The sequence below is a fragment of the Delphinus delphis genome, chromosome 4, assembly GCF_949987515.2.
Source record: "Delphinus delphis chromosome 4, mDelDel1.2, whole genome shotgun sequence".
In the NCBI taxonomy this organism is placed as follows: Eukaryota; Metazoa; Chordata; class Mammalia; order Artiodactyla; family Delphinidae; genus Delphinus; species Delphinus delphis.
The window spans coordinates 67,227,181-67,247,854 of record NC_082686.1 but is presented as its reverse complement, the minus strand read 5'-3'; the positions used below and the strand labels follow the sequence as shown (position 1 = coordinate 67,247,854).

The following is a 20,674-nucleotide window of genomic DNA, read 5'->3' as shown; positions in this document are numbered from 1 at the left end:
TATGGGACAGTATTAAAATCAGTAACTTTTTTGGGCTTCCCTCGTGGCACAGTGGTTGACAGTCTGCCTGCCGATGCAGGGGATATGGGTTCGTGCCCCGGTCCGGGAAGATCCCACATGCCGCAGAGCGGCTGGGCCCGTGAGCCATGGCCGCTGAGTCTGTGCGTCTGGAGCCTGTGCTCCGCAACGGGAGAGGCCACAACAGTGAGAGGCCCGCGTACCGCAAAAAAAAAAAAAAAAAAAAAAAAAAAATCAATAACCTTTTTGTTCACCAAAAGATACCATTAAGAGTAAAAAGACAACTCACAAAGTGGGAGAAAATACTCATATTACATATATTGTCAAAGGATTTGTGTCCAGAGTATATAAATCACTTCAAAAATCAATAAAAAAAGGTTCACATTCAGATTTTTTTAAGTCTTTTGCAATTATAAATAATACTGTAATAATAACCTTGCAAATAAGTCAAATGTATCTGTAGAATGAATTTCTAGAAGTGAGATTGCTGTGACAAAAATGTTTTTATAATTTTCAAAAGTGAAGATTCATTCCCTTTTTTCTATTGAGTTGTTTGTCCCCTTCTTGTAAGTTTGTAAGATCTACCTTTATATCATTTATGTTACAGCTGTGCCACCCTCTATGTTGCAAATATTTTTTCTACTGATTTTGTTTGTGGACTTTTAAAATTAAACGTAACTTAAAAGGCACAAATCTTAAATATAAAACTCCACTATTTTTTACATATGTGTAACTCACACAACCACCACCCAGGTAAGATTATATATATTTGTAATAAATATTTATTTATAATAAATATTGGGTTAGCCAAAAAGTTCGTTCAGGTTTTTCCATACCATCTTACAGAAAAACCCAAATGAATTTTTTAGCCAACCCAATATAATAATATATATTATATATTATACTACTCCTACGAATTGAGTTAGTCCCTTTGAAGAAGGTTTCAACCTTTTTAGAATATATTTTTATAATATTTTTCCCATTCTTGAGTTGGTAATTTTGATTCATCTCTTAATAAATCAGAAATTACTAAAGTAATTATTACATGAATGATATGTGAATGATACAATTCCTGAATTCTGACATGTCTAAGAATGCCTTCTTGCCAAACTGTAGATGATATTTGATGAATACATAATTCATAGGTCACACTTATACCTTGTGCTGATACAGCTTTACTAACTTTAGAGTTTTAGTGTAGTGTTATGGAATAGTTCAAAGCCCACTGATTTTTGTTCCTTTGTAGCCAACTTACTTTCACGCTTATATTATCATCAGTTAGTGGATAAATAAACTATGGTACATCCAAACAATGTAATAATATTATTCAGTGCTAAAAAGAAATGAACTATTAAGGCATGCAAAAGACATGGAGGAAACTTAAGTGCATATTACTAGGTGAAAGAAGCCAATCTGAAAAGGATGCATAATGTATGATTTCAATTATAAGATATTCTGGAAAAGGCAAAACTAAGCAGACAGTAAAAAGATCACTGATTACCAGGGGTTGGGGTGTGGAGGAATGAATTGGCAGAGCACAGGATTTTTAAGGCAGTGAAACTATCCTGTATGATACTACAGTGGTGGATAAATGTCATCGTACATTTGTTAACACCCATATAACGTACAACACAAAGAGTGAACTCTAATGTAAACTATGGACTTTGGGTGATGGTGTGTGAATGTAGGTTCATCAATTATACAAAAAAAAAAAGGTACCACTCTGGGGCAGGATGTTCATACTTGGGGAGGTTGTGCATGTGTGGGAACAGGGAGTATATGAGAATTCTCTGTACTTTCTGCTCAATTTTGCTGTGAAACTAAAACTGCTCTTAAAAATAAAGTTTATTAATTAAAAAAAAAAAGAACTTGCTGCTGGTTAGTGACTCTCAACTATAATATTTATCATTTCCCCCCAATTCAAAAATGTTATAGGTATAAATATTATTTATCTCATTAACATAAATGCTTATTTTTACTCTCAAAAGCAAAATAAGAAAATGATTAAAAAGTATCAAAGAGATAAGAGAACATGATAAAATGTGTGAGAGATAAGAGGACAATTGTTTCATTAAAACAATTACTTAGCTTCACCTTTACCCTAAACTTTAGCTTAATTTTCAACCAAAATTTAAGGAATATCAGATAGAAAGGCTCAGAGATGTAATTAAAACCAGGACATTTATTATAAATCAACAGTTTTGCCATTCACAATTGAAAACAGCAGTGTGGTAAAACAGAACACTGAACCTGAACTTCAGAACACCTGATCTGCCACTTGTTAACAATATGTGGGCAAGTAACCTAACCCCTGAAGTTTGTTTTCTCATCTGTAAAACTTCCTAGGAGTTTTGTTAAGATTAAATGAAAATACATGAAAATGCCGGTACCCATAAAAGGTAAAAAATGTAACATCAACTGAAAATTCTGAATCAGATTAAATTTCTCTTATCATCAAAGTTAAGATACATTTTCCTCAGCCTTAGGAATTTTTATTCCTAATATAAAATAAATTATCACATGTCTTATAAACTTTATACTTATAGCTGAATATTTCTTCAGTCATCACTGTCACTTCCTGATTCACTCAGCTGCAAATCATTTCCTAAAATAAAAAAAGGAAAACTGTAGTAATTGAATATTTAATATTTAATATTTTTGGATAACATAGATGTTTTACAAAATATAACCCCAAGGTGATCCTGTTTAGCCAACATTATGTATTTAAATTATAGGATAAGCCATCTGATTATTAGTCACATCAGTAGCAACTCAAAGAATTAATATTACCTGTAAAGAAAAAATAAACCACCAATCTTCAGCATAGTTTTAGTATCACTTGGCATCTACTGATATTTTAATCTTCTTTCACATACCAACATCACCCTTCTTTTATACCACTGATTTAATTACATCAGGAAATGAGGAGAAAATGTGGTTCAGAAGATCAGACTATTCTGAAGAGTAAAAAACGTATAATTTTTTACTACAAACTCAGTCAAAGTCATTAAATAGTGTATGTTAAGAGTACCTCATCATTGATTCTTTTGTAATTCATCCATGTTCTTACAGTCACGGAACTTACATTCCAGTGGGGGAGACAGACAATAAACAAATATATAATGTAATATTTATCCTAAGTAGGGATAAATATTACACTATTTAGATGGGTCTGGGGAGAGTGGTGAGAGATGCTATTTTAAATAGGGTAGTTAGGAATGCCTCCTCAAGGTGGGACATTAGAACAGAGATCCAAATGTAGAGAGAGAGTAATGAAAATACAGAGGTGGGGGAAAATGTCCAGGCTCAGGTAAAAGCAAATACAAATGCCCCAAGGCAGAAGCATGCTTCTTGTGTTCTCTGACAGCAAGAACACCCCTGTGGCTGGAGTGGAATGAATGAGGAAGAGAATGTAGGGAAGTAGGTCAGAAAGATATCCAGAAGACCATGGTGTATAGATCATGGAAAAAACTTTAGATTTTGTTTGAAATGTAATGGGAATTCAATTCACTGGAAAATTTTAAACAGGCAACTGACTTGAACACTATTGTATATCAGTGAATAGACTATAATGGTGTGGAGGAAACATGGAATCAGGGAAAACAGTTATGAGTCTGTGCAGTTTCTCATGTAAGATATAATATCAGCTTTAAGAAAGACAAATATTGTATGACTTCACTTATATGTGGAGTCTAAAAAACAAAACAAATGAACATATAAAAAGGAACAGAGTGACAAATACAGGGAAAAAACAGGTGTCATAGGGGAGGTGGGTAGGGTGAGGAGAGAAATAGGTGAGGTACAAACTTTCAGTTATAAAATAGTGATAAGTATGAAATGTACATTGTGGGGAGTATAGTCAGTAACTATGTAGTACCTTTGTATGGTGACAGATGGCAACTAGACTATGGTAATTGCTTTGAAATGTACAGAAATATCAAATCACTATGCTGTGTACCAAGAACTAACATAGTGTTGTAGGTCAATTATACTTCAAAAACAAACAAACTCAGAGAAAAAGATCAGATCTGTGGCTACCATGAGTGGGGGGTTGTGGGGAGGGGAAATTAGATAAAAGGCAGTCAAAAGGTACAAACTTCCAGCTATAAGATAAATACTAGGGATGTAATGTATAACATGATAAAAATAATTAACACTGCTGTATGTTATATATGGAAGTTGTTAAGAGAGTAAATCCTAAGAGTTCTTGTTTCAGGGAAAAATTTTTTTCCTATTTCTTTAATGTTTTATGTATATGAGATGATGGACAGTCGCTAAATCTATAGTGGTAATCATTTCAGGATGTATGTAGTTAAACAGTTGTACACTTTAAGATTACACAGTGCTGTATGTTAATTATATCTCAATAAAACTGGGGAAAAAAGAAGTAATACTGGCTTAGACTCAGGTGGTTCAGGTGAAGGTGGTGCTAAGTGGTCAGATTTATAATTTGCTTTGAAGATGGAGCTTACAGGACTATCAACAGTACTGGACTTAGTACATGAGAGAAAGAGAAAAGTGAAGGATGACCCCCAAGATTTCTGGTCTAAACAACTGGATAAATGGTGGTATCATTTACTGAGATGAGAAAAACCAGAGGAACAAGATTGTGTAAAAAAAAATCACAAGTTCAATTTTTAACAAGGTACATTTGAAATACCTAGTAAATATTCAAGTATATATGGTATAGGCAATTGGATATACAAGTCTGAAGCTCAGGGTAGAGGCTACAGCTGCAAAAGATTTGGGAGTCATTGATTACAGGGGGTTTATTTGAAGCTATAGGATTGGATAAATCTTTTGGGTGGTAAATTACAATGGTTAACAAACTCTTGTATTTTTAAACTACTCCACAATCAACAAAAGCTGGCGTATTTTGAAGTTAATATCCAATTTAAGATGAGTACTTTTTAGGCCATATATAAACTGTTGTAAGATACCTCAGTCCACTGCATGAACTCCAGAACTAATTACATCACTTGATAAAGAAACCTGCTAAAGCTTCATTTGTGCATCTGGTTCACATGACCATTTTCTTATTTTCAAGGCTTAAGTTTCTACTTATTATGGCATAAGAATGTTTATCCTGATGTGATGCCTATAAAATGAGTTTCTCAAGTGACACAAACCCAAATGTCCTGAGTTCCGTGTTTCTTAATAGACTTCATACTACGGAGGTTATAAGCACAGCATTACCATGCTGTTGGCTGAAATGTTGTTTTGAAGATATGAGATTAGCCTTTGAATATGAGATGCTTAGTAAAGGAAATATGTTTTCAATCAAAATGGTAATTATAACTTGGAAAAAAGAGTATACCCATAGCAAATGCATTCAGATACCTAAACCAATGTTTCTCAATGAGAGCAATACTGCCCTCTAGGAGATGTTACAGAAATGTACGTGAGGGGTCTCTTGTCCCAGTGATTTGAAGATTGCTAGTGGCATTTAGTGAACAGGGAACTTAGGAATCTTAAATGTCTTGTAATGCAAGGACCAATCATGAACAATAAAGAACCCTTGTACATTCTGTAAAACTTTTGAAAGTCCAGTGGGATACTCATGTACTTGAGAGGTCTGTTTATAATTTTAAGGCCAGAACTAATTGCATTTTTATAAACTAAAAGTATCCTTTTGCACAGACATAAAATTCTCTGAAATTTACAAGGATGCAACTATCATGTAAACTGAAAGACTTTACTTTTCTTCTAAGACCTTTACAAAGATTGTTTAAAATTGTTTCTGAAAACACAGTGATATCTATGTTGCTCATTGGCTTTGGGTCAGCAATACAGCGTCTCAAAACTTATCTGTGTACGCAATTCTATGAATATGTATGTATATACCTTTCCAGTCCTTATTTTAACAAGATAAATAAAAAGAAAAAATATTGACATATGAGTTGAATATTGCCTTGCTTCCCTTAATTCCAAATATATTCATTAAAATTAAGTGCAAACATATGGCACTTTGTTATGTTGTCTCACCAGGCCTGAACATTTACAAAGTAGAATATCTATTACTTTACCATAAACTATTTTTATTTTGTCTTAATATTACATTAATTATTTTCAAAGATATATGTGCCTAGATGATATTAAGCTATGAAATTCATTTCAGAATAGTAAAGGGGACTTAAATATATGTTATAAAAGAGGGTGTTGAGTCTGCTAAGGTTGAAAATGGGATGACTGCAGTTAACAATAAAAAAGGGTTTATTTCCTCTTAGGAAACTTAAAGTTTGGATAAAATATATCAAGCAAAGAAATTCACTATTTTTTTGAAAGAAATTCCAAGTGGTTACTACTTGTATAACAAGATTGCTGCTGATTTTTCCATACCATTGTTGCATCCACAATATTTCTAAATTCTTTTACTACTTCTATAGTTTGTGGATTCCTTTGGATTTTCTATGTAGACAATTACATTGTCTACAAATAAGGATCATTTTATTTCCTGTTTCCGATTCTTATTTTCATTTCTTTTACTTGTTTAACCACATTTTCTAGAACCTTCAGTACAATGTTGAATAGAAATCATGATATTAGTCCTCCTTGTCTTCTTCCTGACTTTAACGGAAATGCTTCTGGAGTCTCTATTAGTATAATGTTGGCAGTAGTTTTGTTCTTCGTGATTAACTTTTATAACGTTAAGGAAATTCCCTTATATTCAATCTTCAGTAAAAGTTTTAAAATTAATAAATACTGACTGTTGTCAAATTCAAATTTGTTGAAATGATCATATGGCTTTATTCCTATAATCTGTTAATGTGGTAAATTATATTGATATAATTCCAGATATTGAACATTTCCTACACTTCTGTGATGAGCTTTACTTGGTCATGATTTAGCTTGCTTGTTTTAAGTACCGTGGTTATTCAATTTGCTAATATCTTATTTGGTAATTTTACATCCATGTTCTTAAGTGAAATTGGTCTATAACGCTTTTTGTCTTGTTCCTGTTCAGTTTTGATATTGAGATTACCCTAGAATTATAAACGAATTGGGTTGCTTCCCCTACTCTTCTATTCTCTGAAACAGTTTGTAGAAGATAAGAATTGTTTGTTCCTTGAAGATCTGCTAAAATTCATCTGTAAAATTATCTTCAATTTTCTAGCATCTTGGGGATATGGAGATAGGATGAAGGAGGAAGAGACGTTAATTGTTAATGGTTTCTTCAGACTTTCTACTTCTTTTTGAGTCAGATTTGGTAAATTATACTTTTTTCCTAGAAAATCATCCATTTTTATGCCAAATATACTGGGATAAAATATTTGTAAAGTTTTCATAATGAAAAAAATAAAAACATACTATAATTTTAACCACTTTTTCATTCCTAATACTGTGTTTTACTCTTTTTTTCTTCATCAGCCCTAGTTACAGGTTGGTCTTCTTATAAGTTTTCAAAGAAATAACTTTTAGTCTTGTTGATCCTCTAATGTTTCTTTGCTATCTATTGTACTAATGTCAATTCTAACCTATAATACTTTCTTTCCCTGTTTTAAGGTCTTATTGTTCCTCTAGTTCCTAAAGGTGAAACTTTCACGCATTTATTTTCAATTTTTTTTAAAAACGAACATTTTGAGGCTACAAATGTCCCTCTATCATTTTGGTTGCACCCCAAAACTGTTGAGATATTTCTGATATTGCTTAATTATAAATATTTTATAATTTCATTGTAATTTCCTTTTGTGTGTGTGTGTGTGTGGTACGCGGGCCTCTCACTGTTGTGGCCTCTCCCGTCGTGGAGCACAGGCTCCGGACGCGCAGGCTCAGCGGCCATGGCTCACGGGCCCAGCCACTCCGCGGCATGTGGGATCTTCCCGGACCGGGGCACGAACCCGTGTCCCCTGCATTGGCAGGCGGACTCTCAACCACTGCGCCACCAGGGAAGCTCTGTAATTTCCTTTTAACATGTAAGTCACTAGGTATGTGCTCCAAAGTTTCTAAGCATGTATTTTAAACTATTTTTGTTATTTATTTATATTCTCATTGTTTTATAGCCATGTGATATGATCAATAAAATATGAATTCTTTTAAATGTGTTATTTCATTTGTCCTAGTAGAAAGTAATTTCCATAAATGGTTTATATTATTAAAAGAATGCCTGCTTCTCATTTTTAGATTGTAAGATTCTACGTATTTACTGTTAGAATGGGTATGTTCAGCCTCCCAAGGCAATAGAAATAAAAACAAAAACAAATTGGAGCGGGGCTTCCCTGGTGGCGCAGTGGTTGAGAGTCCGCCTGCCGATGCAGGGGACACGGGTTAGTGCCCCGGTCCGGGAAGATCCCACATGCCGCAGAGCAGCTGGGCCCGTAAGCCATGGCCACTGAGCCTGCGCGTCCGGAGCCTGTGCTCCACGACGGGAGAGGCCACAACAGTGAGAGGCCCGCGTACTGCAAAAAAAAAAAAAAAAAAAAATTGCTGGAGAGGGTATGGAGAAAAGGGAACCCTTCTTCACTGTTGGTGGGAATGTAAGTTGGTATAGCTACTGTGGAAAACAGTATGGAAGTTCCTCAGAAAACTAAAAATATAATTACCATATGATTCAGCAATCCCACTCCTGGGCATATGCCCAGACAAAACTATAATTCAAAAAGATGCATGCACCCTTATGTTCATAGCAGCACTATTCACAATAGCCAAGACATGGAAACAACCTAAATGCCCATCTACAGATGAATGGATAAAGAAGATGTGGTACATATATACATATATACAATGGAATACTACTCAGCCATAGAAAAGAACGAAATAAGGCCATTTGCAGCAACATGGAAGCAACTAGAGATTATCATACTAAGTGAAGTAAGTCAGAAAGAGAAAGACAAATACCATATGATATCACTTATATGTGGAATCTAAAAGATGACACAAATGAACCTATCTATGAAACAGAAACAGAATCAGGTACAGAGAATATACTGGTGGCTGCCAAGGGGGAGGGTGGTAGAAGAGGGTTGGATTGGGAGTTTGGGATTAGCAGATAGAAACTGGTATATATAGAATGGGTAACCAACAAGGTCCTACTGTATGGCACAGGGAACTATATTCAATATCCTGTGATAATGGAAAAGAATATGAAAAAGAATGTATATAAATATAAATAAATATATATATATAACTGAGTCACTTTGCTGTATAGCAGTAATTAACACATTGTAATTCAACTATACTGTAATAAAAATAAATTTTAAAAAAGGTATAAAAAAGAAAAAATAAATATGGACACAGACACACAGAGAAGGAAGACAGAGGCCAAGTTTGGAGCACTGTGTCTACAAGCCAAGGAACACCAAGGATTGCCAGCAACCACCAGAAGCTAGGAGAGTCACAAAACAGACTCTTTTTCAGATCCTGCAGAAGAAATCAACCCTGCTGACACTTTCATTTTAACTCCTGGACTCCAGAACTGTGAGAGAATACATTTCTGTTGTTTTAAATCACCTAGTTTGTGATATTTCTTAGCATCCCGAGAAAAATATCACAGTGTAGTTCCTTCCATTTGTTTGCGCTCTTGCAAAAAATAAACTGCTTCCTATGACCAATTTTAATTTACATAAATGACACTGTGCTGTGGACCAAAAAAAAAAAAGATAGAATTTATTATATTTAAAAAAGGGCATGTTAATTGTGTTGTTCAAAGATTTTATACCCTTACTAAATTCTGTATCCTTGAGTACAGATACATTAAATCTACCATTACAATAGACTTGTCAATTTCCCCTACTTCTGCCAATTTTTTTATATATACAAATACACATATGTAACTACATTTTTTAATATGTAGTTACATACATTATGAAGGTATATTATTATGGGCATACAAATTCATTACTGTTTATCCTCCTAGTATTTGTCATTATTTGGCCATTCAAGAAATCAGATGCTATAATTTCACCTCTCAAGTTATAAATAATAGCACTAAATACATAAATAACTGGAAGTTCAAAAGACCTTTCCTAGTCCCTAATTAACACATAGTTTTACACTATCATAACCATAACCACAGTTTTACTCTACCACCCATGCTTGGCTCCTCCCTTATTTACTTCTGTTTTTAAGTTAGAGCAAGTTGGTCTTTCCTAGATATTTACTTTACCATTAAAATTAATACAGTGAGATTAGTTTTAAATATACAGAAAGTCCCATTCTCCCCCAGAGAGTATCAACCTGCGTGCCTTTGTTAAAAAGAATTTACTGAGCATCTACTATGTATCAGGAACCGTGTCAGGTGCTAGTATTCAGTGATAAGCAAAATAAGCAAGATCACTGCTCTCCTGGAGCTTATACTTTAGAAGAGAACAAATGAAAGAAATATAAATTTATAAATGATAATTGATATAAAGAAGATATTGCTCTGAAGGTCTATAACAAGGGGGATTTGATCTTTTCAGAAAGGTCAAGAAAGGCTTTCTTGATAAAGTATATATAAAACTACCATCTAAAGGAGAAAAAGTTAACTACATGAAAAGAAAGAACTATTTCTAACTGAATGGACAGTATGGGTAGAGTCCCTGAGGTAGGCAAAAGTATTTGAGTATGGTGACAAAAAGAAGGAAAGTGTTGCTAGAACAGAGAGGGCAAGACTCTTATGTTAAAATGTTTTGTCTCTATCCTAAAAGAAATTATAAGCTATTGTAAAGTTTAAAGTAGGAGAGACAAATAATACTTGAATTATGAAAAGATCAATATGGCCGCAATGTACTTAGTAGATCAAAAATGGGTTTGAGTAGATAAGTGGTGAACCAGTTAGGAAGTCATTGCATTATTAAAGCAAGAAATAATGGTAAGTTTAACTAGAGTGACAGTGGTGGAGATGCAGAAAAGTAGATGAATTTGAGATTAAGGAGGTAATATAAACAGGACTTGGTGAAGGTGAAGGATTGACTATACTGTAAAGAGGGAGAGAAACTCAACCCTAGAATACAATCACTTCTGGTTTGCATAATTAGATGACTCCTGCCTTTCACTAGGAAGAAACATAGTGAAAGATTATAAATTGGTTTTGGACAAGGTGAATTTGAAATGCCTTTTAATATGAGATGTGTTGGACTTATGTGTCTAGAGCTCAGAGGTGTGGGTCAGAGATGCAAATTTACAAGTTATCTATATATAAGTATTGACTGCCACAGAAATATGGAGATTATCTGTGGAAAGAATATAGAATAAAACAAAAAAAGGACCTAGAATTAAGCCTTGCAGAACCCCAGCTCTAATGACTAAGTGAAAGATTATAAACTAGCAAAGAAGAGTCAGAAAAGTATCTACAAAGGTAGGAGAAAAGCCAATAGGACGTTATGTTACAGAGTCAAAAGGAAATGAATAATTCAATAAGAAGGTAATGGTTGAGATGGCAGAGAGCAGAAGCAAGAAGAACTACAATTCTGCAGCCTGTGGAACGAAAACCACATTCACAGAAAGATAGACAAAATGAAAACGAAGAGGACTATGTACCAGATAAAGGAACAAGATAAAACCCCAGAAAAACAACTAAATGAAATGGAGATCGGCAACCTTCCAGAAAAAGAATTCAGAATAATGATACTGAAGATGATCCAGGACCTTGGAAAAAGAATGGAGGCAAAGATCAAGAAGATGCAAGAAATGTTTAACAAAGACCTAGAAGAATTAAAGAACAAGCACCTAGAAAAATTAAAGAACAAATAAACAGAGATGAACAATACTATAACTGAAATGAAAAATCCACTAGAAGGAATCAATAGCAGAATAACTGAGGCAGAAGAATGGATAGGTGACCTGGAAGACAAAATGGTGGAATTCACAGCTGTGGAACAAAATAAAGAAAAAAGAATGAAAAGAAATGAAGACAGCCTAAGAGACTTCTGGGACAACATCAAATGCAACAACATTCACATTATAGGGGTCCCAGAAGGAGATAAGAGAGAGAAGGAACTCGAGAAAATATCTGAAGAGATTATAGTTGAAAAATTCCCTAACATGGGAAAGGAAATAGCAACCCAAGTCCAGGAAGTGCAGAGAGTCCCAGGCAGGATAAATCCAAGGAGAAACACACCGAGACACAGAGTAATAAAAATGACAAAAATTAAAGACAAAGAAAAATTATTGAAAACAACAAGGAAAAAACTACAATAACATACAAGGGAACTCCCATAAGGTTAACAAGTGACTTCTCAGAAACTCTACTAGCAGAGTAGAAGAAACTCTACTAGCTAGAAGGGAGTGGCATGATATATTTAAAGTGATGAAAGGAAAGAACCTACAACCAAGATTACTTTACCAGGCAAGGATCTCATTCAGATTCAACACAGAAATCAAAAGGTTTACAGACAAGCTAACACTAACAGAATTCAGCACCACCAAACCAGCTCTACAACAAATGCTAAAGGAACTTTTCTAAGTGGGAAACACAAGAAAAGGATGTACAAAAACAAGCCCATAACCATGAAGAAAATGGTAATGGGAACATACATATCGATAATTACCTTAAACGTGAATGGATTAAATGCTCCAACCAAAAGACACAGGCTTGCTGAATGGATACGAAAACAAGACCTGTATATATACCGTCTACAAGAGACACACTTCAGACCTAGGGACACATACAGACTGAAAGTGAGGGAATGGAAAAAGATATTCCATGCAAATGGAAATCAAAAGAAAGGTGTAGTAGCAATACTCATATCAGATAAAATAGACTTTAAAATAAACAATGTTACAAGAGACAAGGAAGGACACTACATAATGATCAAGGGATTAATCCAAGAAGAAGATATAACAATTATAAATATATATACACCCAACATAGGAGCACCTCAATACATATGGCAACTGCTAACGGCTATAAAAGAGGAAATCGACAATAACACAATAATAGTGGGGACTTTAACACCTCACTTACACCAATGGATAGATCCTCCAGACAGAAAATTAATAAGGAAACACAAGCTTTATGACACAGTAGACCAGATAGATTTAATTGATATTTATAGGACATTCCATCCAAAACCAGCAGATTACACTTTCTTCTCAAGTGCACATGGAACATTCTCCAGGATAGATCACATCTTGGGTCAAAAGTCAAGCCTCAGTAAATTTAAGAAAATTGAAATCATAACAAAGCACCTTTTCTGACCACAATGCTATGAGATTAGAAATCAATCACAGGGAAAAAAAAGTAAAAAACACAAACTCATGGAGGCTAAACAATACGTTACTAAATAACCAACAGATCACTGAAGAAATCAAAGAGGAGGGCTTCCCTGGTGGCGCAATGGTTGAGAGTCCGCCTGCCGATGAGGGGGACGCGGGTTCGTGCCCCGGTACTGGAGGATCCCGCATGCCGTGGGGCGGCTGGGCCCGTGGGCCATGGCCACTGGGCCTGCGCCTCCAGAGCCTGTGCTCCGCGGCGGAGGAGGCCACAGCAGTGAAAGGCCTGCATCCCGCAAAAAAAAAAAAAAAAATCAAAGAGGAAATCAAAACATATCTAGAGACAAATAACAACGAAAACACGATGATCCAAAACCTATGGGATGCAGCAAAAGCAGTTCTAAGAGGGAAGTTTATAGCAATACAATCCTACCTCAAGAAACAAGAAAAACCTCAAATAAACAAGCTAACTTTACACTTAAAGGAACTAGAGAAAGAAGAACAAACAAAACCCAAAGTTAGTAGAAGGAAAGAAATCATAAAGATCAGAGCAGAAATAAATGAAATAGAAACAAAGAAAACAATAGCAAAGATCAATGAAACTAAAAGCTGGTTTTTGAAAAGATAAACAAAACTGATAAACCTTTAGCCAGACTCATCAAGAAAAAGAGGGAGAGGACTCAAATCAATATAATTAGAAATGAAAAAGGAGAAGTTACAATGGACACCACAGAAATACAAAGCATCATAAGAGACTACTACAAGCAACTCTATGCCAATAAAATGGACAACTTGGAAGAAATGGACAAATTCCTAGAAAGGTATAACCTTCCTAGACTGAACTAGGAAGAAACGGAAACTATGAACAGACCAATCACAAGTAATGAAATTGAAACTGTGATTAAAAATCTTCCAACAGACGAAAGTCCAGGACCAGATGGCTTCACAGGTGAATTCTATCAAACATTTAGAGAAGAGCTAACACCCATCCTTCTCAAACTTCCAAAAAAATTGCAGAGGAAGGAACACTCCCAAATTCATTCTACGAGGCCACCATCACCCTGACACCAAAAACAGGCAAAGATACTACAAAAAAAGAAAATTACAGACCAATATCACTGATGAATATAGACGCAATAATCCTCAACAAAATACTAGCAAACAGAATCCAACAACACATTAAAAGGATCATACACCATGATCAAGTGTGGTTTATCCCAGGGATGCAAGGATTCTTCAATATATGCAAATCAATCAATGTGATACACCATATTAACAAATTGAATAATAAAAACCATATGATCATCTCAATAGATGCAGAAAAAGCTTTCCACAAAATTCAACACCCATTTATGATAAAAACTCTCCAGAAAGTGGGCATAGAGGGAAGGTACCTCAACATAATAAAGGCCACAGACAACAAACCCACAGCAAACATCATTCTCAATGGTGAAAAAACTGAAAGCATTTCCTCTCAGATCAGGAATAAGACAAGGATGTTCACTCTCACCACTATTATTCAACATAGTTTTGGAAGTCCTACCCACTGCAATCAGAGAAGAAAAAGAAATAAAAGGAACACAAATTGGAAAAGAAGAAGTAAAACTGTCACTGTTTGCAGATGACATGATACTATACATAGAGAATCTTAAAGATGCCACCAGAAAACTACTAGAACTAATCAATGAATTTGGTAAAGTTGCAGGCTACAAAATTAATGCACAGAAATCTCTGGCATTCCTATACACTAATGATGAAAAATCTGAAAGAGAAATTAAGGAAACACTCCCATTTACCACTGCATCAAAAAGAATAAAATACCTAGGAATAAACCTACCTAAGGGGGTAAAAGACCTGTACGCAGAAAACTATAAGACACTGATGAAAGCAATCAAAGATGACACAAGCAGATGGAGAGATATACCATATTCTTGGATTAGAAGAATCAATATTATGAAAATGACTATACTACCCAAAGCAATCTACAGATTCAGTGCAATCCCTATCAAATTACCACTGGCATTCTTTACAGAACTAGAACAAAAAATCTTAAAATCTGTATGGAGACACAAAAGACCCCGAATAGCCAAAGCAGTCTTGAGGGAAAAAAACAGAGCTGGAGGAATCAGACTCCCTGCCTTCAGACTATACTACAAAGCTACAGTAATCAAGACAATATGGTACTGGCACAAAAACAGGAATACAGATCAATGGAACAGGATAGAAAGCCCAGAGATAAACCCATGCACCTATGGGCAACTAATCTATGACAAAGGAGGCAAGGATATACAATAGAGAAAAGACAGTCTCTTCAATAAGTGGTGCTGGGAAAACTGGAAAGCTACATGTAAAAGAATGAAATTAGAACACTCCCTAATACTATACACAAAAATAAACTCAAAATGGATTAAAGACCTAAATGTAACACTGGACACTATAAAACTTAGAGGAAAACACAGGCAGAACACTCTTTGATATAAATCACAGCAAGACCTTTTTTGACCCACCTCCTAGAGTAATGGAAATAAAAAGAAAAATAAACACATGGGACCTAATGAAACTTAAAAGCTTTTGCACAGCAAAGGAAACTATAAACAAAACAAAAAGACAACCCTCAGAATTGGAGAAAATATTTGCAAACGAATCAACAAAGGATTAATCTCCAAAATACATAAACAGCTCATGCAGCTCAATATTAAAAAAACAAACAACCCAATCAAAAAAATGTGCAGAAGACCTAAATAGACATTTCTCCAAAGAAGAAATACAGATGGCCAAGAGGCACATGAAAAGCTGCTCAACATCACTAACTATCAGAGAAATGCAAATCAAAACTACAATGAGATATCACCTCACACCGGTTAGAATGGGCATCATCAGAAAATCTACAAACAGCAAATGCTGGAGAGGGTGTGGAGAAAAGGGAACTCTCTTGCACTGTTGGTGGGAATGTAAATTGATACAGCCACTATGGAGAACAGTATGGAGGTTCCTTAAAAAACTAAAAATAGAATAACCATATGATCCAGCAATCCCACTACTGGGCATACACCCAGAGAAAACCATAATTCAAAAAGACATATGTACCCCAATGTTCATTGCAGCACTATTTACAATAGCCAGGTCATGGAAGCAACCTAAATGTCCACTGACAGATGAATGGATAAAGAAGATGTGGTACATATATACAATAGAATATTACTCAGCCATAAAAAGGAATGAAATTGGGTCATTTGTAGAGATGTGGATGGAACTAGAGATTGTCATACAGAGTGCAGTAAGTCAGAAAGAGAAAAACAAATATCGTACATTAATGCATATATGTAGAATCTAGAAAAATGGTACAGATGAACCGGTTTGCAAGGCAGAAATAGACACAGATTTAGAGAACAAACATATGGAAACCAAGGGGAGAAAGTGGGGCGGGGTGGTGCTGGTGCGATGAATTGGGAGATTGGGATTGACATATATACAGATATGTAAAAAACAGATAACTAATAAGAACCTACTGTATAAAAATTAAATTAAAAAAAAGAAGGTAATGGGTAATACTGTCAAATAAATAAAAAAGAAGTCTTTCTCTGTATGCAAATTTTAGACCATAATCGGTATGGCTCCACTGTAAATTCTTACTTTTCCAATTACGCATGCTTATGTATACTTACTTAAAGTATTCATCAGGAGGCCATTGCTGTCATGATGTTTATTATGACCAGTCACTACCTCAGGAATCCTGCACTGTGGCATGGTAGACATGGTAGGATGTTCCGAGACATAATTCCCTGGATCAGAGGGAGAGGATCTGCACTCTTCATCTTCTGAATCACTAGAACTATCCTTACTGCTTGAAGATGATGAACTTTTGGAATCTGATGAACTATCACAACTACTCATCTGGTCCATTAGACTAGCTTCTGCCTTCAGTTCTGAAAATAAAACAGAAGTTAATAGCGTAAATAAATATTAACTATAAATATTAAATAAATATAATAAAATTTGAATGTATCAGTTTCTAACAAACTTGATGGGGAATAAATAAGACTAAACGTACATTTACAGATTTAAAGCATTTTATTTAAAAAGCTCCTCTACTAGTAGAAAATGAAAAGTAAAATCCCTCTTCTTACCCCTTCTTCAAGTTCCTTTAATCCTACTCTCCAGGAACAATCACTCCTAACACTTTCTTGTGACCATATATGTTTTAAAATTCTGCTTGGAAACTGGCATTTTAGATTTTGACACCAACTCACTTCCTGTTAGAGCTTGAGTGTGGTCTTTGTTACTAACCAACCAAGAGTTTAAAAAAAAATGTCAGGACTTCCCTGGTGGTGCAATGGTTAAGAATCCGCCTGCCAATGCAGGGGACACGGGTTCAAGCCCTGGTCCGGGAAGATCCCACATGCCATGGAGCAACTAAGCCCGTGCGTCCCAACTACTAAGCCTGCTCTCTAGATGCTGCAAGTCACAACTACTGAGCCCGCATGCCACAACTACTGAAGTCTGCGCACCACAACAAGAGAAGCCACCGCAATGAGCAGCTTGTGCACTGCAATGAAGAGTAGCCCCCGCCCGCCCCAACTAGAGAAAAACTGCGTGGAGCAGCTAAGACCCAATGCAGCCAAAATAAATAAATTAATTAATTAATCTTTTTTAAAAGTCAACTTTTCTAGCAAAAATTGCATCCCTGAACCCAAACCTTTCTTTCCCAGCTCTTCTCTGGTAGTCTTTCTTTCTCCCTGTCCTATGTCTGGACAACATATACACATAGTTCTCAGACACCCCAAAAAGTAAAATAAAAAGCTGCTCTGCTATCCAGCTGAGCTATATTCAATGTTGGGATTATGAAAAGTAAAAGACATAGGCAATATCTAAACTTAAATACTATATTTACTTATGCCATTATACTTAATTACCCATGTAACTCAAATAAAATACAAAAAAGAATGTGAACGTTTTAAATTGTAAAAATTGAAATCTGTTTTGTTAGAAACCGTCCTCCAATTCTCTTCTTATTCCCCCAGTACATGTAATGCAACACAATACATAGAGATGAATTTTTTCAGCTTTACTGAGGTATAATTGGCAAAAAACTTGCACATATAAAAAGTGTACAACATGATGCTTTGATATACATATACATTGTGAAATGATTACCATAATCAAGTTAATTAACACATAATCTCACATAGTTGCCATTTTGTGTGTGTGTGTTTGTGTACTGTGGTAGAAACACTTGTCTTGACTAGCCTGCTGTTGTTGGATAGCCCTTTCAATCTGGGAGAAGAATAAGCTATCTGAGTAGACGCCTTCTGTAACTAAGCTGGAGTCAGGACATGCTGGGCCTGAATTGTCATCTTCTGAAGGAGGAGGTTACAAGATGCCCTGAATATGCTGTTCTTCTAGTGCTTCCTTGGGTCCCTAACCAGATTACCTTCCTCTTTCAGATTTCTCCTTTGATTGTCTTTTGCATTATTTCCAGGGTTTATAGTTTTACTTAGTGGGGAGAAGCAGAAATAGATAAGTCTATGTCATCTTGTTCCACAATACATTTTAAGAGACTGATCTTACACAGAATATGTTCTCTATCAAAACAAAATAATTTAAAATTTATAAATGGAACCTAGATAATATTCAAGTAGTTGAGAACTAAACACACTTCTAAGAAACCCATGGGTCAAATACGAAATCAAAAAGATTTCAGAAAATACGTCTAATTGAATGAAAATAAAAACACAACTTATCAAAATCTGTGGAATACAACTAAAGCACAGCTTGGAGAGAAATTTGAAACATTAAATGATTATACTGGGGGGAAAAAGGAGGTCTCAATTAAATGAACTAAGCTGTACCTTAAGAAGTTAGAGAAAGAAGAGCAAATTAAAACTAAAGTAAGCAGAAGGAAAAAAATAGCAAAAGCACAAAACAAGAAAGACAACAGAAAAAAAAGTGAAAATAAATGAAACATAAATTGACTGCTTGAGATAAATAATGTTGATCAAACTCAACCAGGTTTATCAAGAAAAAAAGATACTAGATATAAATTACTAATATCCAGAGTGAAAGAGGTGACAGCACTACAGACCTTACAGCATTAAATGAATAGAAAGGAACACTGTGAACTACTTTATGTCCACAAACTCAATAAATTAGATGAAATGGATCAATTCCTTGAAAGGCACAAACTACTAAATTTCACTCAAGAAGAAACAGATAACCAGAATATCCATAAATCTTCTAAAAAAAACTGAGTTGTAGTTAAAACCCTCCCCACACCCTACACACAGATCTCTAGTGACAGATGACTTCACTAGTGAATTCTACCAGTTATTTAAGGAAGAAATAATGTCAGTTTGATACAAATGCTTCTGTATAATTAAAAAGGAAGAAATACTTTCTAATTCATTCCTTAGGGCCAGAATTACTGATACAAAATCCAACAAAGACATTACCAGAAAAAAAAATATCCCTTATGAACAGACACAAAATTTTTAAAGAAAATTTTACCAAATCAAATTTAATAATATATAACAGTGGTTTTCAACCAGCTATGATTTTGTCACCCAGGGAGACATCTGGCAATCTGGAGACATTTTTGGTTGTCACAACCGTTGGGGAATGGTGATACTAGCATCTAGTGGGTAGAAGCTAGAGATGCTGCTAAACATCCTACAATGCATAAGACAGCCCCTGACAAAGAACCATCCAACTCCAAGTGCCACTATTGCTGAGGTTAAGAAATGTCCTATATTAAAAGAACAATACACCATGATTAAGTGGGGTTTTCCAAGGAATACAAACTTTCAAAAATCAATCCATATAATTCACTATATTAAAAACTGAAAAATAAAAGCCATCTCAAAACAGCAGAAATTTCAGCAGTGATTCTTGATAAAAACTCAGCAAAATAGAAATATAAGTTAACCTTATGAAGGACATCTAGGAAAAGCTTACAGCTGAAATCATACATAATTGTAAGGGACTGAATATTTTCCCTCCAGCATCAGAAACAAGAGGTTTTCCACTTTGACCACCTCTAGTCAATGTTGTATTGAAGGTTCTAATTGGTGCAGTAAGTCATGAAAAAGAAATAAAAGCCATCCAGATTGGAAAGGAAGAGGTGAAATTGTCATTATTTACAGATAACGTGATTGTCTATGTAGAAAAGCTGATGGTATCTACAAAAAAGCTCTAGAATAGTGAGTTTAGCAAGGTTAAATACACAGGGACAATATACAAAAATCGGTTTTATTTCTATCTACTAGCAATGAGCAATTAGAAGTTAAAATCATATAAACAAGAGCATTTATAATAGCTTCCGAAAATTAAATAATTATTAATAATTAAATAATTATAGATAATGCTGACAAAATATTTGAAGGACCTGTATGTTGAAAACCATAAAGCATTTCTGAGAGAAATTAAAGATCTAAATAAATGGAGAGAAATACTGTGTTCATGGGTCAGAAGACTCAATATTGTTAAGATGCCAATTTTACCCAAATTGATCTATGGATTCAGTGCAATC

The 20,674-nt window shown here is 34.9% G+C and overlaps 1 protein-coding gene across 1 annotated transcript in view; it reads right to left on the bottom strand.

Annotated features, from left to right (window-relative positions):
• Window positions 1–2,191: 2,191 nt before the first annotated feature.
• Window positions 2,192–20,674, bottom strand: part of EAF2 (ELL associated factor 2) — a 50,204-nt gene continuing 31,721 nt past the window's right edge. Inside the window, exons 5-6 of the mRNA XM_060010751.1 lie at window positions 16,815–17,075; window positions 2,192–2,623 (exon numbers count right to left, since the gene is read on the bottom strand). Coding sequence (XP_059866734.1) covers window positions 2,577–2,623; window positions 16,815–17,075 — 308 coding nt within the window. The 3' untranslated portion in view covers window positions 2,192–2,576. The remainder of the gene's footprint in view (window positions 2,624–16,814; window positions 17,076–20,674) is intronic.